Source organism: Lipophrys pholis (genome assembly GCF_963383615.2).
Source record: "Lipophrys pholis genome assembly, chromosome: 1".
In the NCBI taxonomy this organism is placed as follows: Eukaryota; Metazoa; Chordata; class Actinopteri; order Blenniiformes; family Blenniidae; genus Lipophrys; species Lipophrys pholis.
In genome coordinates this window covers 20,661,911-20,685,444 of record NC_137635.1, presented here as the reverse complement: position 1 = coordinate 20,685,444, position 23,534 = coordinate 20,661,911, and the positions used below count along the sequence as shown (strand labels likewise).

Sequence of the window (23,534 nt, the reverse complement as noted above, 5' to 3'; positions counted from 1 at the left end):
ATCTGTTCTACTTGACTTAACTACTGATTATTTCTGGTGGTGTGCAAGTAACTGAAATTCAGTGGCATTTATAAGTTACTCCTTCATAGCAGTAAGTTCCTGAAAATGTAAAGTAACTTCATATCAGGAAAAGTAACTAACTGAGTTTGTTTTACTTTGTAATCTTAATTTTTCCCTGAGGTGTTTTTTTTTTTTTTTTTTAGAATGCCCTTTTCTGTTTGGAAAAAAAAGAACAATAAAAGGTCAAATAATTTTGCAAATCATGCAATACAATTATGATAAATAAAGATATTTATAGAAAAAAAATGATAGTTTATCATAATGAGTGTGACAGGTATGATAGTTGCAGGCTACATATGAAGAGCGACCACTTCTTTCTATCTAAAAGCTTCTTTATGAGACATAATAATTGTGAAAAATATCACCTTCCCTAAGCTGTTGATTTGATTGAGCACCTTGAATGGCCGCCACTGAAATCAGGGTGTGTATTAATGTTACCAACACTTTAAGCAGCAAATATTGCTAGTTGGTATGCGACAAACAAGCCTCCGTGCAGCTTGATTTCCAGAGTAACCACTCAAGTCATGTTGCTTTAATTTTTCAAGTTTGAGTGAAGCTTCTGACTCATTCTAGTCAGAGTTAAACCACAAACACTGAGAGCAGTGAGCAGCCACAGTGGAGCCCTCGGAGCTGTTGGGTGGCGGGTGAGCCTTTGCACAGTGGTGGAGACATGAGCAGCGACAAGTCACAGCTTCCTGTTCCCCCCAAAGACCTATTCAATGTTTGTTCAGTGATTTGAGCCACCTAACTAGCATTGTTCTGTAATTCCCCATAATTTGCATGTTTTTTAAGAACAGAAATTCTAAAGGCTTCAGCAATGTTGGTATAAAATGGAGAACATGCACACAGCTCTGTTGTAATGTGTATGCATCATAGAAGTCCAATGTTTGTTTAGAGCAAGCACAGAAATTGTGAATACGGGCTACTATTAATGTTGTGTTCAGGAGTTCCAGATTAATGAGTGTAAATCTTCCAGTAAATGGAAGGTAACTGAAAAGATGAATCATCTGTCAGCTCAAGCTACAGTCCGCTCAGTGATCACAGCATGGAGAGACAGAAGCAGTTTGCGTGTGTGACAAAGCTTATTTTAACATGCATATTGAAACAACACTCATTTTAAGTCGTTTAGTTAGTATGTTACTTCCAGAAATAGTAGTTTTCAACAGTCCACTTGATGATGACCAAACTAAATGTGTTTGTTTTGTCTCATGGCTGTTTCAGTGGCTCAATCAGCCCACACCCACTCAGTGTGGATATGGGTTCATCACTCAGGAAGTGAACATCTTTTTCAGTCTCCTCACTGGTGGTAAAATTCATAATTCTTAGCACAACCCAACACCCAATGCAGCAAACTTCCTCCAGCTTCACACATCACATGTCCTCTAAAATGTGCTGCCACATGTTGTGGCTCCCCACCCTGACCTATCAGAGGGAGATAAAATGGAACAGATGCCAAGGGTTGAGCGACTTGGCGAACTTTTTGTGCATGTGCGCCCTTTCAAAGCATGCTGGTTGGCAGGACGGCCTCCCAACTTCCCTCCTTGTCCCCTGCCCCTCTCCTGCCATGCAAAGACGATTGAGAAAGGTCAGGAAAAGGTCAAGGATCAGCACACTGTGTCGCTGTGTCTGGCTTAGATTTCTAAGGGCAGGTTAGCAATGCTACCACATGCTCCTTGTGCGTGTGTGTGTGTGTGTGTGTGTGTGTGTGTGTGTGTGTGTGTGTGTGTGTGTGTGTGTGTGTGTGTGTGTGTGTGTGTGTGTGTGTGTGTGTGTGTGTGTGTGTGTGTGTGTGATAGATTTATCATGAGTGATCACATGTTTTTTTATTGGTCAAGTAATTTAAAACTAACTGGATCTAAATCCTATGTGAGATTTTCACATCGCTGCTTTAGAATTAGCTGTCGAGGTTGCAAAGATGTGCAGGAAGAAAAAAATGGATGTGAGGACTGTCCACATCCCACTGAAGTTGAAAAAAAAAAATGTAAAGTTTTTTTCTTTGTTTTCCCCTCATACCATTATGCAACTGTTACCGGAGTCACTCCTCTTCCACTCCCACTATACGTGCCTCTCTCCCAGTTCTCTTTGAAGCACTCTTTGCCCTTTCACTGGCCGCTCACCGTCATGCTACTCCAGCCCCAGTCTTGCTGAATGTCACAAGCCATCTCTGGTTGCGTCCTGTTCTTTTTATAGCCAGGCAGCTGAAATGTGAGGGGTCACAATGGGGGGATAAATACAAGGGCCAGTGGGCTGCAACGGTGTCGCAGACGAAGACAGGATCTTCTCCCTCCCTCACTGTTCTCTCAGCACTCCTCCCAACCTCAAAGGTAAAAAAGAGTATGAAACTCAAAGAATTGATTTAAACATATGCTTGTTTTAGCTGGATTTGTGTGCTGCCAACTGTACATTTTGCTAATGTCACACATTAAGTGCATGAGGATACTCAGATACTCAAGATAATGTCCGAGTATTTCACATAGCTTGGACCTGTGTGTGGTTTCTGATGGTCTAAATTCACATATGTATAGCTTGAAACATCTCTTTCACATGTAACCCAGAGATGCCGTGTGATCGTGGGAAAACCAAACTGAGTGATCTTATTGGTTTTTATAGGTCATTTGGTTTCCTGCAGTGTGAATCTTCATTGCAAACCATGCAAAGTTTTTCAATCTGCACTGTTTCTAGCTGACATACCCGTGGAGTTCAGCTGGTACTTGATGCATCGCAGACTGTTACCACATTCTGGAAGTTTCCACCAGTCAACTGGTCAGAGTTTATTCACTCATTTGAATAAGCTCTGTCTAAATGCATCCAGACTGCAGAGAGGCATGGCTCTCCGGGAATTGGATATGAAGCTGCACAATTCTCTTTTACGTAACACCTTTTATTCTGTGCCACGATGCTTTCAGAGGCTTTCGCAATGCAGTAATGCACTGTGTATATTTAGTCCAACTTCATGATAGTGTGGAGGACGGGTGAAGTCCAGGGAGGAGCGAGGGCGAGTGAATGAAAAGGTCAGGGATAAGAGGTTAGAAAATGGAATAGGTCACCCACATGCTTGTCAGGACGTTTCAAGGGTGGTCAGATATGCAGAGGGTAGGGTAGTTGAGAAGGGGGGAGGTGGGATTTCTGACACTGGATCCCCTGTGCCACCATATAATGTGCCTGGGGAATAGTGTGTTATACCAGCAAGCTGACACACTTTTAGTTGCAACAACTGCAGTCACACAGTCGAGACAGCTGGCTGGATTTTTTTTTACCAGATGACAGCAACAAAATTACACAGCCAGAAGCTTTTTTTTTTACCAGTTCCTACACACTGACAAACACAGGTTTCAGGTACATGCTCATGCTATAATTGCTCACACATTCTCCAGCAAAACAACACGCAGAGTCACAACCTTGGCAGTCAGTTGACCTGTTCAACTTCACACTCGGAGATTTCTGCTTTGTGCTTTGTCTATAACAAACAAAATGTTCTCCTCCTTCTTTTACCCAGAGTCAGGATGCCTCACGCATACCCTTTCCTCACTCCTGAGCAGAAGAAGGAGCTCAACGATATTGCTCAGAGGATTGTTGCCACCGGCAAGGGAATCCTCGCCGCTGATGAGTCCACTGGTAAATTACAAATCGGAATGAGAAGTCACTTAGAACTGATTACATTTCAATAGGAAGTATGATGTATTAAAATATATGCCATTTATCTATAACCCACACTGAAAGTAAAATCAGGAACATGGCTTGTTGATGACTTCAAATGAGCATTTATCTCATCTGAGCTAAAGATATTCTGCAAATATCTACTATTATACTCACCCATACATTCCACTGTGATCAAATGGAGCGTCCTCTCATCCATCTACCTTTCTCATCACTTCCAGGAAGTGTGGCCAAGCGTTTCCAGAGCATCAATGCTGAGAACACTGAGGAGAACAGGAGGCTGTACCGCCAGCTTCTCTTCACCGCCGACGACCGCATCAACCCTTGCATCGGAGGCGTCATCCTCTTCCACGAGACCATGTACCAGAAGACCGACGATGGCAAGTCCTTCCCACAGTATCTCAAAGAGAGAGGCATGGTGGTGGGCATCAAGGTCGACAAAGGTGTTGTCCCCCTGGCCGGAACCAACGGCGAGACGACCACCCAGGGTGAGCGTTGGAAAATATTAGACGCAAGCCATTCTTCAATAATAAAGACAGTTTTTATCCCACATTACCTTTGTCAAATCAAATATATCTAATTCATCCTCGTTCTCCTCTCAGGTCTGGATGGACTGTATGAGCGTTGCGCCCAGTACAAGAAGGATGGTGCTGATTTTGCCAAGTGGCGTTGTGTTCTGAAGATCACCCCCACTACTCCTTCCCGCCTGGCCATCATTGAGAACGCCAACGTCCTGGCCCGCTATGCCAGCATCTGCCAGATGGTGAGACACAAGTGCTGGGGATCCTGACAGGCTCTCCTTGAACTTTACAAGCTTCCAATGAGTTTGCAAAGCCCTGTTGGCTTCAGTCGAATCAAATGACAGCGTAATTAAATCCTTGCATGGAGCTGACATCCTGTGTGGGTTTTTGGTTTGGATAAAATGATAATATATTTCTATTCTGGAACAAACAATGAAGTACACATTATTTCTATTAAGTCTGTGTTTTTGCCAAATAAGGTCCATGTTATGCTTGGCTTTCACAGTCTCATCCAATAAAACCTTTTGACTTCTCTTGCCTTCCTCAGCACGGCATCGTCCCCATTGTTGAGCCTGAGATTCTGCCCGACGGCGACCACGACCTGAAGCGCTGCCAGTACGTGACCGAGAAGGTCCTGGCTGCTGTCTACAAGGCCCTGTCTGACCATCACGTCTACCTGGAGGGCACCCTGCTCAAACCCAACATGGTCACTGCCGGACACTCCTGCTCGCACAAGTACAGCAACCAGGAGATCGCAATGGCAACTGTTACCGCCCTGCGCCGCACTGTGCCCCCTGCAGTCCCTGGTAAGCCCTTAGCCTTTCACATGAAATTCCTCTAGAGTTGAAATAGTTTCTCAGCTGTCGTGTTCCGTCTTGTACAGGCATCACCTTCCTGTCTGGTGGCCAGAGTGAGGAGGAGGCCTCCGTCAACCTGAATGCCATGAACCAGTGCCCTCTGCACAGAGCCTGGGCCCTGACCTTCTCCTATGGCCGCGCCCTGCAGGCTTCTGCCCTGAAAGCTTGGAGTGGCAAGAAGGAGAATGGAAAGGCTTGCCAGGATGAGTTCATCAAGAGAGCTCTGGTATGTGTAAATAATTAAAAATACCACTCAAAATGACAAATTCTTCATTATTTACGAGAAAGAACTATCTGGATTATGTACAAAATAACATTCATTAATAATATCTTCCTTTGTCCTCTTGTAGGCAAACAGCCAGGCCTGCCAGGGAAAATATGCTTCCTCTGCAAGCAGTGCTGCTGGTGGAGAGTCTCTGTTCGTGGCCAACCACGCTTATTAAACATAAACACCCTTCTTCCACCGTCACAACATCACAATGGAAAAGGGCACGCCCTCCACTGCAATAACAGTAACAACAGCGCTTGTCCAGCTTCTCTGTAGAAGATGGAGGAGAAGAAAGGAAAAGACTTTCCTTATGGTCGTTGCTGCAGCAAGAAGATCCTGAAAAATGTTCTGCCTCCATTCCCTCGCCTTTTTGTTTTTAAACACCTTTTTTTACAGGTGAAGATTTCCACTCTCTTTTTACACAACCTTCACTTTTTTTCCGTGGTGTGTTTCCACCAAACACAGTACAAGAGTTGTACTGGCACCAAGGAATAAAGTATTCACCCCCATAATGTTGTTTCACTTGTTTTTTGTTGCACTGGACTTTAAAACTTCCTTATTTATCCTATGTTATATGTATGCAAAATCAATTAAACTCCATTAAATTGGCCATAATAATACACGATCAAATCCAATAGATATTTTGTAAATTTGACGGATTTCATAGTAGAAAACAGACTGGCAGCACACCATTGAATATCAATGTCATATGAAGTATTCGTTGCCAAACATAGTTCTGTGTTTGACATTGAAGGAGCACTGGAACATTTGAGATGAAACACATGTACCGTATGTGTTCAAGCACTTTTATTTATTTTTTATTTATTTTTCACAATTTAAATGCTTCGTTCAAGTACACCAATTAGCAGGAAGTTTATTAGTTACATTTATATCGTAGTACAGCATGCCTCTCTTATTGAAAACCTGGTTCTCCATCACCAAGAGAACAATATAACTTAATTTCTGTAGATACATAGTTACAGTATCAATCAATGTGATTAAAGGAACAGAAAACATATTCTTTGTCATCTTGCTTACAATATAAATAATTATTTGTGAAAAATTAGCTTGATAAGCAGTGCAAATATTCAGGCAAAACTTTGCCATCATAGTTTCATTAGGTAGTTGTTAGAATAACTCCTAGAAATCTAAAATGTGTTGCACAAACACCTTCACTAAGATGACAAAAAATGCCAGCTCTGTTGCAAACTTGGTGGAATTCCCAGAGCTGTCAGCGCGACACACAAAGCTGCTGTCCGGGTCGGTGCCATTGGACGTGTACGTCACGAATGTAACGTTTGCCCCGGCCACTTGCTCAGTGATCCAAGCCCGGAACTGAGGCACTCGGGAAAAAACTTCAGGGAAGCCCCTTGCACAAGGCACTCCAAAACTGGCAATGCCAGCCTGGATCCACGATGAGTTTTGTTTACATTGCAGAGGTCCACCAGAGTCCCCCTGAAAAAATAGAACAGCTGTTAACATGCACTGAAATAGCAGAGCCTCACCAGAATCACATGGTCACATCAGATAAAAACATAAAATCTTGTTAAGCGCAGCTGTTTTTAGTGTGTGCGATCAAATAGTAATGAGTTCTGCTATAACCTGGCAGACTCCTTTGTTCTCTTGCCCCGCACAAATCATCTGGCCAGTGATCGTTGCCTCTTCAACTGGGACGTAAGTGCAGGCACACTCATTGTTTCCAATGACAGGGATCTGAACCTCTTGCAGAGGGGAGGAGGGTGGCAAAGGCTCTGTGGAAGAGAAACTGAAATCAGTCTGGTGTCAGCAATTTTCAGAAATGTGTATTCCCCTAAATGCGCTGGGCGACGGTTGAAACTGAATCCAATAGGCAGAGCTTCATCAATCTTACACTGACCAGCTATATCAGTATGACCACTGGCTTCTTTTTACTTTCGGTGCTTCTGATAATACTGAGTAAGGGGAGATGAGAACATTTCTCCAGACTTTTGAATTGTTTTAGCTAAATAACTGCACCAGAGCATTATGTGGTATCACAAGAACACTTTCGGAGGTCTTACGGAGTTCATACTTTGAGAGATCAGAGCTGTTTTGAAGTCAAATAGAGGCCTTGTCCTATATTATGTCCTAATTTGTCAGGCAGTAAAAGCAGTGACACATATAGTGTTGTTTGTGAAGACCATAAAAGGGCTGAGCCCTCACAGAAAGGCTTGTCTGCAGTTTCATAACCTTATTTTATTTTCTTAACTGGAGTTTCTCAACCAAACCGGAATATGCAAACTCATCCACATCTGCAGTGACGACCCCAATTGAGAAGCAACACTTTCAATGCAGATTTATTAAAAGCACGATTGCTCGAGAGAGACATTTTGATAAAAGCTCCAGATAAAAACACATAAAGGGACATTTCCTCACCGTTTCTGCCTGTCCTGCCCCAGCCGGTGGCCCAACAGGAAGTGGCGTTGTTGAATTGGCTGGAGTTGCTTGCCAGGCAGACAGGTCTGATGAAGTCAGTGAATGTGACTGGGTTACTGAGCCTCATGAGAGCAATGTCATTGTTGAATAGTGTGTTGTTATAGTTAGGATGAATTATGATCTGGGCCAACGTTCTACTGACTTCATTAGCATTGGGGCCAGCCTGGGTGTCTCTTCCAAAGTAGAGTGTGTACTCACTAGCAGATGCACTGTATTGAGAAGAGAAGAAGAGAAATGTTATTTGCCAAAAGGATTATTTGTATCAAAATATTTACTAGACATCAATACAAATGGAAAACAATAGAATGATGGCAACCTGAGTTCGTGTTCAAGTAATAAAATAAAGACTCTGGATCTAAAATAACAATTTTCCCTCATTTCTATTGAAACCACTGGATTAGTCCGAGACCTCTATACAGATATGACCAATGTGATCCCGTTCTACTTCGACAAGGATGAGCTATAGACAGGAATAAGAGCTATTTCTGGATAAATATTGAGTAATTCTAAAATGCAGAAGTGTGACGGCGCAGTTTAAGGATCAGAAACAGTATTGGTTGTGTGCAGGGCTCATGGTTGCAAAGCAAAGAGAAGTGTATAGTGTAAAGTGTAATGCACCGTGTATAAAATGTAATTGCTTGGCCAGTTGCGTAACATTTTCACAAACTATCGACTGGAGGTGACTTGACATCTGAGTGTTGATGTTGATGATGTATACCAACATTGGTGAATGCTGGGTTATGGTTTCCACGTATGTTGGCGATTGGGTGTCTCTCTGAGGCCAGAAGCCTCGTTAAAGATTGTCAACTTGGCCATGACAAATTAGTTTTAGGTGTGGGGGCTTATCTTGCATTTCCCTCCAGCAATAAGGAAGTAATTTAACAATTTGTTTTACGTCCTGCCTGTCTAAACTACTGATGCTACTCAATGTAGACTTCTAGTGAAAATATACATTCTGATATATAAAAGGTGGTAATAGTAATCACAGTCTTTACTTCAAGAGACATGTGGGAACTTTGGAAAAATAAAAGAAGACAAAGAAGAAAAAGACTTTGGTAAATGTAGAAATATTAAAATGTTGTACCTTGTGTTTAGTTTTATTGATGCACAGTTTTTTTGGTTTGTTTTCAAGACATCTTGGCCCTTTTCTCATGGAAGTGGTGGATGAGCTTCATAGCCATACTATGCACATGTAACCCTGTTATTTTGCCCTGTCTTATCCTAGAATAGAGTATGATTTAAACACTTGTTAAAATGAATGGAGTGTAATTCTGAGTTTCGCCAAAAGGTGGCAGTGCACTAACACACTTAGCACACTTCTTCGTTGTTTTCTTTCTCTGGCATCCATCTTGCTAAGCTAAGCACATCGTGGAGAGACAAACCGAGAGCACCTGTGAATGTTTAGAACTCATTGAAACTTAAAAGAAAATCATTTAGAAACGTGGTTATCCTGGTGAGTCCTGACTACATTTTCTGTGTATTAGCATACGATTAAAACATAAGAAATGACTATAAACATGTTTGTGAACCTTGCTGACGAGGAAAACCAGTCAGGAGAGTGTTAATTGTTGAACCTGACTCCGGAAAGAGTGAAGTTATTACTTTTTTATTTACTTTCACCTGGACAATCACCTTTCATGGAAGAAATGACAGTGAACAAGAAGTTGCACATGTCTGGAGTTGTTTTGTGTATGTTAAGATGGTTCCAATACTATGATTTATATTGTATTGAAGATAAATAATATGTGTAAAATGAGTGCCAATTTTGATTGTAATACTGTTTTATTTTGTTTATCTCAGCTGATAAGCTAAATTTGAGTTGAGGAATGGAATATGAATAAGAACACAAAGACTGATTAGTAGTTAATTTTCTGCACGTTCTGCAGACTGTTTTTTTAGAGGATTCGTCTGGATCTGATTCTTGGTTCTGCTGAACTGGATTCCTCTTCGTTCGCCCTGGTGCCTGGTTCCCTGATCCATCTCCTCGTCCAACAGCGCTGCAACGGTCACACTGGGGTATCCCTCTCCCTCTCCCTCCCCTCTCCTTTTTTTTATGGACACTGAGTATTACAGATCCTAATTTGAGTGCACTCAGGGGTAAATTTTATTTGGTACCCACCTTTATATTTTTTTGTCTTTTATTTTATTCTTTCCTGAGATCTCAGAGGTTATATTGTTGTTGATCTGTACATTTGTTGTGTTATTTCAAATGAAACGTTGACTTACAAAAAAAGAAAGAACTGGAAAAACAAATACTAATTCAAACTAAGACTTAAATCTGTTGTCGTGTGCTTCTTTCGGAGTGGAATCTACCAGTTATTAAACTGTTAGATGTATATACAACCAGCCTCCTCATCGAATCTAGATTTAGATAGCCTTACCTTCGAATCGTAAGAGTTCCTACTAGCAGGAAAAGCACCGTAGGGCTACACACACATTTGCACGTATAACTTTTGTTGTTGTAGTACTATGTTTGTTAGAGAATACCAGTGCTTAATCATCAGCAAAGATACAAATTATAATTCAATTTGCATCTCAGTTTTGAGTCATGAATGTGATTATTTTCTAAATGAAATAAAAACTATTTAAAACATTCATTTTTTTCTAAACTTTTATTTGAATCAGAATTGTCAAATTTGTCAAATTGGGAGCAAAGTAAGGACGGGAAATCAATTTAAAGCTGATGAGAATTACTCACCGAACAATGCAATGTGCAGCTGTCATCACCCATTCCTCGCTGATGATCGTCCCTCCACAAATATGAAGCCCTGCAGTACTGAGGTGGATGCTGACCTGCCAGGGCCAAGATCCAGCCGGGGCACCTTCACCTCCTACCACTCTGGAGTTCAGAGGAGCCACTCCGCAGTCTGGGAAAGAGATTTACAGTGAAGTCGGACAAACAGGAAGGTCATGTACTGTAATTATTGTCAAAGCAAAATCTTTATATGTAGTCATGAAGTGTTTGTGCACTCACCCTGAGCATTTGACCCTGCAAAAGTCAGAGAAAAAAACTATTTTAGTCTGCACAACAATTCTGACACAGATAAGTTGGTATATGCAAGTGGCTGCCACAGGATGGCGCTGAAGTCAGAAGAATACTTCTTTTTTTAATGCTTTTTACGTCCCATGATTGCATTTTGTTCAAGGTAAATATAGTATTATAGTACCATATAGTATATACAATAACAAGTTGTGAAATTACACCATGTTCACACAAATAATTTCGGATCACCTGACACTCAGATCAACTTGAAAAGCATGTGAATCTATTTTTGTTCATGAAAAGCTCAACTGAAAAAAAAGAAAGAAAGAGATAATGTCCGGCTTCATGTTAAAACACAATTACACTATGTGGCTTGTTGTAAAAGAAAAATAAATAAGGTACAAAAACGAAAGTACATTTCGAAATAGGTTTGAACTGAAATACAGTGTACATCTATCCACATCACTAACATAAAAATAAATTAAGGTAAAGTCTCACCTGTCGCTGTGAGGCCTGCACTCAGCAAGAACATACATACTCTCCAGGTCATCATGCTGTACAGTCACTTATGTTCTGCCTCTTTACTAATCAGGTCTCTGTCATAAACTCTTTTTCCTTGTTGAACCACATCCAGATGGTTTATAAGCAACATGAACACTCCCTGTACAAACCTGTTTCTCTCCATACCAGCTGTTACCGCAGACATTAGATATCACTTAATTCCAGACATATTTTTTAGATGACTTTTACAATCAGCATTTTATCTTTCAATGGAGACCAACCAAACCTTTCCAACCAGGTCTTTTAAAAATAGATGCCTCTCCACCCCCCCCCCCCCCCCCCACACACACACACACACATACTGTATTTTTCAATATATGTAACTCACAACTTGCCTGACCAAAATAATTTTTCTGTGACGCAATATGTGTCCCCACTTTGATCTTCATACATCAAACATCAGTCAGGTCTCAGGCCTCCACTGATATATGGAAGAAACAGGAGAAACAAGAAGCAGACACACACACATTGTGTTTTCATGACTATTGTTTTGCATGACATACATTTTTATTTATTTTTTACTCTGTTTACCTCACCCCAACTGCAACTTGTCTGACCCTGACCTTAACCGGAACATAGAACATGTCAACAGCAATAAATGTAATTATTTTCTTTCAAAGATTATATTTTTTTGTCCGTATTTCTGTCTCTTTAAGAAATTTCTATAACGTGTGAATTGAATGAGGTGTGTGAATTAACAGCTAAATGTTGGGTCAAGCTGCTACGATAAATGTGATGGCGTGAAAATATGCGACGTTTGATAAGATGTAGTACAAATATCTCAAAATATTCTGGTCCTTTACAGAATTTGAAGCCACTGTTTGAAATCCCGACCAGAATACATTTCAGGAACACCTTTGGCTTTTGACTTCTTCTGCCTCCACCCCCCTGCCACGGTGATAATTTTTGCTGACATCATGACGAAATGGAACTTACTGGAAATACAAAAACATGTTCACAATAGTTGAATAGTATCCTTCTCTCCTTCGGCTGGTGAGGCGCCCGTCTCCTCCTGACCTTACCAAGTCCACTCCATCTTTCCACCACATAAAAGAAACTGAGCTGTCAGATGAAGAATGAAGAGAAAACACAGCAGTGGATGAAAAGAGTCCCGTGTGAGCACAGGTACCATTGACAAACAAACACATGGGACACATTCATCACGCTCTTCTGAAGGCTTTCAAGCAGTGAACGGAACAAGAGAAAGAAGAAAAACTGACCAGCACCACACAGATAGGCGCTGGGGTCGCAAATAAGAAATTAGTCCGAACTGATGATGATTAAAGTACAAAAGGTGAGACTGTTTAAACAGGGAATGAAGTTAATTGAGAAGAGTTGAAACAGATAACATCTTTCCCTCAAGACGAGGAGGACTCGGTGTGGCTAAACATTAACCTCCGGAGAGAGAGCAATCATGGCTGACTGAAGATACAGAGAGTCTGTGAAAAGGAGAAACAGGGATGGTTCATTTCTTTGCAAAACCTAACACCACATTAACGTTTTTCCCCTACAGAGAAAAGAGTTGTAGTCCCGCCTGAGTGTTTGCCCACATAAGCACAGTGGGATTACTCTCCCCGTTTGTCCCCAGCAACACTGCACCAATGTAAAGTAGCCCCAAAACCTTGGCCAGAGGCCCGGCTGAATTTTAAGTGACCAGTTTCCCTTACTTGTGCATCCCGTCACATCTCCCCTCCTTTCCCCCGTCTTTCCCTTCACACTCTGTAACTCTTCAGGCCTCGTTTATTTAGGAGGACGTACACAGATCAAGGGCCTCCTTTCATTTCACTGAGGCCCTAAGACAATATTTCTTATTACCCAACTGGCGGGGACAAACCCACCCACTGTCACGTCATTGCCCTATAAAAGACGGCAAAAGGACCCGATGATAAGAAGTTGGTCTCAAGACAAGCCCGGCCATGCAGTTTAAAGTCCTCTTCTATGTTGCCCTCCTTCCTCTCGTTAAACATGGTGAGTATTGCGCCGTCGCAGTCACAACAAGTGCCTTGATGTGTCTCTACCTGACGTTCGAGGTGACTGAGTGTAAATGGGAGCTTCATTCAAGAGCAGACAGGTGTGCATTTTAAAGGTTCAATGTTTAACACTCTGAATCGGCAGGTTGTGTTGCACTTGTATTGTAAATGCTCTGTGGGTTTGACTTTGTGCCACTGTCCACCAGACTTTTATTGATTCGTGATAAACATCAGAGGGAATGAGCCCAGGGAGATCTTATAAAACATGATGTGAGAGTTTAGTAGGTTTTCATGTTGGTCATATTGTTGTAACTGCCTGCCGATCAATAAATGGGTCATCTTGATAATACAATTGGAAGAGTGACATTTATGCAGCGGTGAGGTTCATAACTTGGCATTTAAGACAGGCTATGCTCAAACTTCATTTTGATATTACACAAAATGTTTAATAAATACACAATAGTATAGATTATGTTTCTATCATCCATGTTTGATCACTTTTTCTCGCAAATGCTTGATGAATGTTCTGTCATTCATTGTTTTCAACTGACTCAATCAGTCTTGATCCATTTAAATGGCACAACAAAGGAGAAACTCTTCTCTGAATCAGTCTGATGTTTAAGATATTTGTACTTATTTGTTCTTGTAAAGTCAGAATGTCAACGAAAGCTTGAGTCATGTCTTTTGACCCTCTATTCTTGTTATTTCCTGTCAACGTGCGACGTCTGCGTCATTTATCACACTTCACAAGAGGGCCAACGTAAACACTTGAAGTTTTCCACTGCTCGGTGCTATTACCACCAACCAGTATTTATTGTACTAGTTACTAATTAAGCTGATTGACTGATCAGGACTGTTTGAAAGGCTTTTTTTTTCTCTATTATTTACACTGATTCTGTTAGGTAAACTGGGATTACTGATTTACTTTAAGGGATGAAAAGAATGTGAAGCAGATTACATGAAACTTTTCATATATGACTTTTATTTAAAAAACTTCCATTAGCAAAATGGTAAATGGGCTTATATAGCGCCTTATGAGCAGCCCCAAAGTGCTTTACATAGTTCTACATGATACAAAGAAACTAGGAATCCGTGTTGCAAGAAATATATGAGTAGTGACAGAAAACGTTTTTTTCAATACCTACTGCTGAGTGAGTTGAGTGAAGTCAGCCCAGGAGATCTTCAGAAGGAACCGTCTCACTTGTCTCACGATCTAATGACTTGGAGACTACAGATGAAAATTTGACCAACTTCATGAAGACCTTCTTTTGCTTCCTGACCACACTCTGAACATTTGTTACACCTATAGAATGTATTTATTCTCCTTCCCTAATGATGGCGTTAGTTTGCTCGTTGCTTTCGTTAGGATTCCTGACCGTGCTGCATGGTGACGCAGTGGATCTGAGCTGTAGTGTGAGTCTGTTGACGGCCGTCTGCCTCTCTCGGTTTGCCCTGTGATTTACTGACAGTCCAGGTTGTCCCCTGTAATATTCCCCACAGAGAGCTACTGTTGCACCCATGACTACAATAACCTGGTTTACGTTCAATAAGAAGATAAAATATTGCTTATTATATTGAAGTAGTTTACCATGTAGTGCTGCATGGTGGTTTACTGGTTAACTTTCTTCTTCTTTTTTTATAGCTATTTCAGTTGATGAGCTTTTTCGACATGACTTTTCTGGTGGTTGCTGGTTTCTCTCCACCATTGGTGGCACTGGCTCCAATTATTTAATAAAAAATCAACTCTGTTTTTTTTGGTTTATGCTGAGCATACTCAGAGCTATAAGAAAACATACAATGAAAAGTGTCAGATATGTTTTCACAGCAGCAAGATAAAGATCTTTATTGTATGTGGCTTAGATGTTTATCTCACTGATGTGAAACCACATGAAAGATAAAATGACGATATCTTATTAGAGATATTCAGGGAGCCTTAAATGATGCTTGTTGCAGACTTCTGCCTTCAACCCATCTGTGGACCACTAACAAGCACTCTTCAAAATTGTATTCTGTTTCTCTCGTCTTTTTCCCCCCCTCTTTATTCTTCCAGTGTCTTCAAAAGAAATTCACGCAAGTCCAAATACAAATGCGACCCTTCCTTGCAATGTGACGCTGCCTGATTCTGTCAACATGTCTCTGATCGAAGCCCAATGGACAAGAAATGGCACCGATATCGCTTCATATGGAAAAATGGCAACGCAGATAAAGAAAGGCTTCAGCTGGGACACCGACGAGTTCATCAGTGGGGATTTTTCTCTGACCATCTTGAAAACGGCTCTTGATATGCAGGGCTTATATGAATGCAAGGTCACCGACAAGGCAGAACTTGTTCACTCCAGTAATGTTACGTTTCGTATCTTTGGTACGTCTTTATTTCACTCTTGTGATTTCATTTGCTTCTCAAAATAGTATCTAGGCTGAACTTTTGCTTTTCTCTTAACTTTCTCCCATTTGTCCAGCTGTCCCCGCCCTCTACGTCAATCAGCAGTGGGCGGTGTTGGAATCGGAGACCCATCTTAACTGTCGCGCGGACAGTTTCTACCCTCCACCTGTGTCTTTCTCCTGGAGCAAGGATGGGCAGGTGATTCCGGATCACGACCAGGTCGAAACTGAAGCCACTCCAGATGGGTACTACACAGCAGTGAGCAACCTGACCATCTACCCGTCACGAGAGGACCAAAACGTGACCTTCAGCTGCAAAGTGTCCCACGGTGGCAGAGTTCAAGAGCTGGATTTTCAACTCAACATCACCTGTGAGTGACAAACAAACACATTACATCACCTGAACATTTGCCAAGAGACACACGGGATGCTTCAAGGCCTTCAGATGAGTCACAAAGCACGCAGTGACTCGGCACATTCGGTTTCCTGGTAAACCACTTCTGTGACAAGATGCTTTACGAGCTTCAAAAGTGACACCTCCGGCTTTAATCTGATGCATACCTTTGATTGTAGCGCCAAATAATTTCCCTATTTTTGCTTGTTTGTTTGTCAGATCCTCCATCGGTCCGGATGTCTGCCATGCCACCGACCTCCAAAAACTCCCCTCTCACGCTTTACTGCGATGTGGACAATTTCTACCCGGACTATGTGTCAGTGTCCTGGTTCCTAAATGGCACCACTCTGTCTGGGTTTCCCGTCTCTGAGAGGAACCCTGATGGGACCTACAGAACCAGACGCTATTATACACTGAGCCCTGAGCAGAGGGCGCAGCGTGGAGAGGTGCAGTGTCTGGTGAACCAGCATGGAGTGGTGAATCCCTCCAGCGGCTCCGCACACCTCGACAGCCTGGATCCTCGAGGTATACACTCAGTGTGACCGTTCTAGTTTCAAGAAGAATAAGCCACAACATAAAGGTTCACATACATCTACTTGGAAATGACCCACAATACTTCTTTGTAATAGATCTTATGTCTCTTTTAGATCGTATCACATTTGTAAGGAACATTTGAAGTTGCCTCCATTGACGAAAAGCCCCACCCACCCACTGTCACACTGCCTCACCAAAATATGCTTTTATATCGGCACAGTCGTGACACGTCTTTAGAAAACCTCATGAAAAGGCAGAACAACCAAGTGTGAGGGCTTAAATGCACGTACTGGGAGGCAGAGCATGACGAGACACAGCAAAAAGGGAAACAGAACTGAGAGGAGGTGGTGTGGATTAAAGTTATTTGGAAATGGCAGAGAAGATTCTGAGAAATGTCCTGGGCCTTACCCACATGTTTGTTCTGCTCATCCTACAAATACCTGTTACTTATAAATGCAGCACCAATTAAAAGGGAAATAAACAGGCTTTCCAGTGACATAAGATTTATTGCTTACATCACTTTGTTTACAGTTTATCTTCTTCTTGATGCTTCATCGCAGTTTCTACCTGTGTTTTAATTAAAAAAAATCTTCTTTTTTTTTTTAGATGAGACGCCCGTGTTGAATAAATCAGCCAAAGCATCTGTGGCTATGATGTGCATTTCCATAGTGCTTGTCTTCCTTCTTTGTTTTGGCTTTTCTTGGAGGAGAAGAGATGGTGAGTAAAACAATTTTTAAGAGTTCGAAACAAACTCAGATTTGCCTCAATCACACAGTACCTTCTAACTCACTGTACGTGCAGGTGCATTTTAATTTCATCCTCCAACAGGCTATTAATCAGGTCATCTGACTAGTGTGTCACAAACGGCAACAAAAACGTGCAAAGGGTGAAGAAAAGGCAGAGACGAAAATAGAAGAATGGAAAATGCAGTAACACAGAAAGAGGCTCGACAACACTTACAAAGAAAAATGAAGATAATCAGATGTTGGTGTGACACGAAGAAAGAGAAACAGAAAAAAATACTGTGAAGTTTACAGTTTACAGACGACGACATACAAGTTCACAAAATATATTTAAATATTTGCAACAGGAAAACAACCTGCAGAAAATACTGGAGTATGTATGAAAGTAAAAGCAATGAATCATGACAACATTCTTCTTTGTCACGCAAAACCCTCCTTTGTAAGAATCACCAGCAAAAGGCAAACCTGTCTCATTTTTATTGATGTTCAATGAAGATCCTCTCTTATAGACTTGAATGTGCAGTGTCACATTACTATGTATTGCCATATTAAATTAAATAAGATATATCTCACAATGCAATTTTATTTACTAAAAAATTGATGTATTGATTTTATGCTCTCGCTGCACTCAGGACTAATCTGAGGGTATTTGTAAAACATTTTCAGTGTTTGTTTGCTTGATCCCATCAACTTCACTAACTTTGTTGTCTCCTCCGTCTGTCCTCGCTCAGAGAAACAGAAATCTCTGACAGTGTCCGGGATTATCCTCCCCCCTCGGGTGATCGTGGGTCAAAAGGGCAGAGTGTCGGTGAGCATTGAAGGCAGGAGGGTGGACCGAGTCCAGACTGCATGGTTTCTAAATGACATGCCCATTTCAGACACCTCCCTCACAGGTAGGACACTTTGCTGGCTTTATTTCTTTGGTTTCACTTTTGCTTCTTTTTTCTTCTTCTTCTTTAAGTACCAAGCGTCAGTCACGATGTGGTAATTTCCAAAACGTACACATTTGATGAGATTAATCTGTTAAGTCTGATTTGGTTGAAATAATACTCAAACGATATTATGGCACAATATTTATACACTGTAAGACCTGATGAGATACTTTAAATGATTTGGGAAACCAACTGAAGACAATTTGAGGAATAAAGTTAATAAACTATTACGTAAATCAAACACATGTTCATTTATTAAATTGTTAATCTGAAGTGAATCTAATATACGTAATTAATCAACTCCAAACATTTATTATTAAAGTTGAATAAATTGATTCCACTATACAAAGTTAGATTTAATTGTGATGACTGCAACATACCAACTGCCTTAAACTTTTCAAGAGGTGTTACTTCATATAGGAAACAAAACACATGAGGCAACTTGCTCGGTCATGGGGAATTACACAATGTCCTGATAGTCAGAAGTTTTCTTTACTCTTAAGCTTTCTTTGTGAATATCCTGGAGATTAACATGCGTGGATTCACTCACCTCATCAAAGAAAACATGGAATACTTTAATATCAATATCTAGTCGGAGATTATGATCAATGGGAGAAAAAAAATCAGTAATTCTTAAAAAGCTATGTGACACATGCTGGTATCAAGGCATTAGTAAGAACAATAGATTTTCCATCCGGGATCATTTTGTCTCAGTAGGTAGAAAAGCATAGATTCAATTGATAACATTTGTCATCACCAAGAGGGTATTTATGTATTTATTAGTAGTCGAACTAGTGGTGGTAGTACTCCTGACTTGCTGTTGATAAAATTTTCAAGAAAAGTCTGCAGAATTTTTATTTATTTATTTACTTATTTATTTACTTATTTATTTATTTATTTATTTAAAATATTTTTCTTCTCTCTCATATTTGACAAACTGGAAGGTCAAAACAGTGGTCTGTTTGACTTGCAAACTTACAAATATAATTAACCGATATTTCATCTTCACACTGTGGATATGGTTGAAACTCACTTTAGTGTGTATTTTATTATTGGTATTATTGTAATGACATAAAATCTTTTCAGAGAATTGAATAGGAAAAAAAAAACGTGAATTGTAACATGGAACCTCAGTGTATGTTCAGTGAAAGTCATGACTCCAAATCCTCAGCAGGATTAAGCTGTGCTCACTCATTCAACATACATTGTTCGGTTTTACAGTGCATGTGTTGCAAATAATCCTAAAACTCTCCATATTTCCTCTTTTATGTTTTGATTCCTCTAACAATTTACAACCATGCACACATAGGAACTTCCAAAGCAAACTTTAACTGCCTCTATAACCCCCTAACCACCATCCATCTGCCCTACGGTCTAACTCTCACCTCCCCAGCATCGGAGAAAGGTCATCTGCTGCCCTCCAGAGGTGAGATGGGGTACTACAAGTTGCGCAGTCAGGGGCCCCTGCACTCCTCCAGAAGTGGCACACAGCAGGTCATCTCCTCGCTGACCTTCGTCCCCCAGATCTCAGTCCACAAGGGCGCCGTGTTCAAATGCCAAGTGTCCTACTTGGGCAAAGACAAGATTGTGGAGGAGCGGGTGTCAGAGAAGTTTACTATTCTGTGTGAGAAAACTTTATTCCTCTTATTCACTTTCATTTTTCTCATCATAATTCAAGCAAAAATGTCTATGTTTTCTTTCTCAGCGGCTCCAGAGGTGTCAGAAATACAGCTAGCAGAGACGCAAAATGACTCAGGTAAGACTACAGAGTGTCAAACATTCAACCCACTGGCGGGAAAACCAGCCGACCAGACGGTCTAATCTGACCTGCAAAGTTTAAAACTCACAATTTTAAAAAAAAGTCAACTTTACATGTGAGTTACTTCCTTTTTCTGGTTTACTTACTGTGGGCATCAATGATTTAGTGAGTGTAGCTGTCATAAAAACAAGCTTTGTTATTGCTCACTTTTATCTTGTGCTATTGAATATATAAAAAAAATTGGCGTACACTTTTTATACCGAAAATAGTCACTATATACTGGGAGATGGGATTTTTAACATTATGCTAATTGAATATTCATGTAATTCTACTTTATGATGACACAAAAGGGAAACATTTGGAGTTGTGATTGTGTGACTATTGTCATTTTACTGCTCTACTACTCTATGTTACTAGACTAAAGTTTGGATTTGGTATCGAGCTTCAATTTGCTGTCTTTCCGCCCCCCAGATGTTATCAGCATGACAGTCCGAGCGTCACATTTCCACCCAGATGTCATCACCTTTCGCTGGTTCTGCCAGGGCGGCGAGCTCAGCCCCGTCGCTTCCCAGGCTTCCTCCTCCCCTCGGCCCAATTCCGAGGGATTTTTTTCAGCCTCCAGCCAGTGCAAACTTCCTCGGACTGAGCTGGAAAAGGGAGTCACCAAAGTCTGGGTCAGCGTCCACCACATTGCGCTGAAGCAGCCGGTGACCAGGGAGACCAGAGGTAACAATGAGGCACAGAATAAACAGTCATATTTCAGGTTATGTCAAGATTCAGTGTCATCTTTTCCACAGGCTTCATCAAGAGGCCGTGCGTGTCTGAGATCGTCAGTTCCACCCACTACCCGAATCAGACCTCAACTCTGGGCTGTGAAATCACCGATTTTTATCCTCCGAACGTGTCGGTCACCTGGCTGAAGCTCAGGGAGGGCGAGGAAGATGACCACGAGGAGGAGGTGATAGAGGGAGGAGAGATATGGGGCCCCATTCAGGTTCTTTCCAGACTCTTCAAGGCTACGGCAACTCTGAAGCGAAGGCCAACAAACCAGGAGAAAAAGGAGAGGAGGGGTGGGATTATTTGTCGAGTGGAGCACTGCTCGCTGCCAGAGCCTATTGAGAAGTACTGGAGGAACGCAGTTGGTACGACTCTCGTTCATTGCACGGCACCTTTCTTTTTTCTTTTCACCGTGTCTGTTTACGCTCATTGTGTGCGTCTGCTCTTCAGGTGCTCCCTCCATCCCCCAGTCGATCTCGGTCTGTTGGAGCAGCGAAGGCGTCGGCGTGTTCACCCTGCTGTTGAAGGGAGGTCACCCGAAGAGCAAGCTGCTGTGGGCGGCGGGGGGGGGCACTCTCACGCCGATGGTGTCCAGTGAGACGGAGGAGATAGGAGACGACGGGCAGAGGGAGCTGAAAAGTGTGTGCGCCCTGGAGAGGACCACGGGCCTGCCGAGCCAGACGCACAGACCGGAGGGACGCAGGAACGGACACGCAATAAGTACGCATTAAGAAGATATATACAGATATATATAGAAGCTGTTTGATATATGAAATTTATGAAATTATGTTGACAGACTGCCTGCATGATTTATGAAAAGTTTTTCTTTTCTTTTTTTTTATTCCTTCTCTCATATAAGTAACATAGAAACATATAATACACTGAAACAAGAAAATAGATCATATAAAGAAAAAATACAAACAGAAATGCCAGGAACAGTAATGACATTGGGGAAAATTTGTCATTGTGATAACAGTAATGAAAATAATTGAAGAGAACAAAACAAATTAAATTTAAAATGTAAACAAATAAAAACAGTGAAACCAGGATAAGATAAATTATCTTAATTAATATCAATTTTTTTCCCCGTTTAATTTACTCCCACCCACCCGCTGTAATCCTGCCCACCAGTCAGGGATGTTGAACTGTGAATCTAATTTTGGATCATGCATGTCAGATTCAATATATATGTTAAGTTACACTCCTTGGTCTGTGAGGAACGGCTCCCAGATTTCTGTTTTCATCAGAACGCTTATATGACATGACATCATAGAACTGGATTCATTGTATGAGTGCAGCGGATATGAATTAAAATGACATAAATGACATTCCACATAAAATGAGCTTTTATGTGGAACATGACTGGAGCAATTATGACAGTTGCCAACTACATAGAAAGACTTAGCAGATATTTGGCATTAAAGGAATTTAACTACCAGGAAAAGCTTTATGCCTTTGATTGCATATGGATTCTAGTAACTGTTCAAAATAATATATTAATATATTTTAAAGTCCAACATTCCAGTGTGTGATAGCTGCCCATTCATGCATATTGTAGGTGGAAGAACCTCCATGGAACTGACCATATACTGTACTAAAATCATACACAAGCTTTTATTTCATATAATTATTAATATGTATGAGAGTTAGTTAGTCCCATTGACATGTTTTTGCTGGGGTCACTTCACAGAAACCAAAGCTGCGGTCACAGACCCCGACACTGAGGGGATAGAATACATCGACGAGAAAATGGACGGGGACGACACCACGCTGGAGGAGGAAACAACGCTGTCAGACGCCGACTACGACAGTGACAAGGAGCGAGAGGGTGACCCCGGCGCGCTGCACATCAACAAGGTCAACTTGACGAAGGGACCCAGGGAGCCGCAGAACCCCCGTCTGCGAGTCTGTGTGGAGATCACACACCCTGCACTCAACCTTCCGGTTTATCGCACCTGGACAGGTAGGAGCGCCATATAAAGGATAAATAACTGCTGGCAGCTAATCCTTTGCTGTAGCTGGATATGTTGTCGGCGGTTTTAAGATCACCAACCGTTATTTTGTTGCAGGGGAGAAAGGAAATCCTCCTCTGAAACAGGAAGTGTGTTCATGTTTGTCTTCTTGAACGTGACCTTCTGTCCTCTCTTTTCAGAGCCCGATGAGGAAATTTCATCGTCTGCGTGAAACTCCTACATGGCCGCTTCTCCTTTTTGTATTTGCCGTAATGAATGTTCTAATATTTATCTCCATGGTAATACATAAACTCGTGATCATACGAGTACATATTTAGTTATACTTCCAGCACCTAGATCTTTATTTATATTCATTGTCTGTCATCCTTTACATTTCTTTTCAACTACTTTGTTTTTCTTTTTTTTTTTATAAATGCTCATATTTTTGTACAAAAATAAAATTACAATAATTACCCACAATAATGGATTTTTTTTTTTTTTTTTTTTTTTTCAGACATTTGCATTGGTAAATAAAAACTACATCGCATAATTGGGGCAGTGCTGGTATGTGTTTCTGTCTGTGAAACTTTCTTCTCGTCAGTGTTGCGTGCAAAAGCAAAAAGCTCCTGTTGGTCAAATGACCACATCTGAATCTACTTCTCATTTTAAAATACATTTCTAGTTCTTGTTTCCTACCGTCACTGTGACCACATTTCACTGTGCTGGGCAG

General features: G+C 41.2%; 3 protein-coding genes and 1 long non-coding RNA gene across 5 annotated transcripts; 2 read left to right on the top strand and 2 right to left on the bottom strand.

Annotated features, from left to right (window-relative positions):
- Positions 1–2,160: 2,160 nt before the first annotated feature.
- On the top strand, positions 2,161–5,875 carry aldoab (aldolase a, fructose-bisphosphate, b). The gene is made up of 7 exons (XM_080482476.1): positions 2,161–2,384; positions 3,557–3,675; positions 3,939–4,205; positions 4,320–4,480; positions 4,786–5,044; positions 5,122–5,321; positions 5,446–5,875. The coding sequence occupies exons 2-7, from the start codon at positions 3,564–3,566 to the stop codon at positions 5,536–5,538; spliced, it is 1,092 nt and encodes a 363-aa protein (XP_080338602.1). The 5' UTR covers positions 2,161–2,384; positions 3,557–3,563; the 3' UTR covers positions 5,539–5,875.
- Positions 5,876–6,133: 258 nt separating this feature from the next.
- On the bottom strand, positions 6,134–11,407 carry LOC308121319 (chymotrypsin-like protease CTRL-1). 2 transcript variants are annotated; one of them, XR_013936093.1, is made up of 7 exons: positions 11,299–11,407; positions 10,792–10,806; positions 10,516–10,684; positions 7,960–8,026; positions 7,758–7,843; positions 6,966–7,114; positions 6,134–6,818 (listed from the first exon to the last, which is right to left on the bottom strand). XR_013936093.1 is itself a non-coding variant. In XM_080482497.1 (6 exons), the coding sequence occupies exons 1-6, from the start codon at positions 11,351–11,353 to the stop codon at positions 6,504–6,506; spliced, it is 972 nt and encodes a 323-aa protein (XP_080338623.1). In that variant the 5' UTR covers positions 11,354–11,407; the 3' UTR covers positions 6,134–6,503. The 2 variants fall into 2 exon arrangements, 1 of the variants encoding a protein (XP_080338623.1); XM_080482497.1 differs by having other exon boundaries at positions 7,758–8,026.
- A 3,680-nt stretch (positions 11,408–15,087) lies between these two features.
- LOC308121438 lies at positions 15,088–21,882 on the bottom strand. The gene is made up of 5 exons (XR_013936100.1): positions 21,245–21,882; positions 20,988–21,102; positions 20,599–20,722; positions 19,702–19,881; positions 15,088–16,082 (listed from the first exon to the last, which is right to left on the bottom strand). It is a non-coding gene; the product is annotated as an uncharacterized lncRNA (long non-coding RNA).
- LOC308121208 (uncharacterized protein) lies at positions 19,748–23,361 on the top strand (the record flags this gene model as incomplete). Its single annotated transcript, XM_080482321.1, has 7 exons — positions 19,748–19,940; positions 20,022–20,072; positions 20,547–20,801; positions 20,873–21,217; positions 21,303–21,572; positions 22,543–22,815; positions 23,005–23,361. The coding sequence occupies 7 exons, from the start codon at positions 19,748–19,750 to the stop codon at positions 23,034–23,036; spliced, it is 1,419 nt and encodes a 472-aa protein (XP_080338447.1). The 3' UTR covers positions 23,037–23,361.
- Between the last annotated feature and the right edge of the window lie 173 nt (positions 23,362–23,534).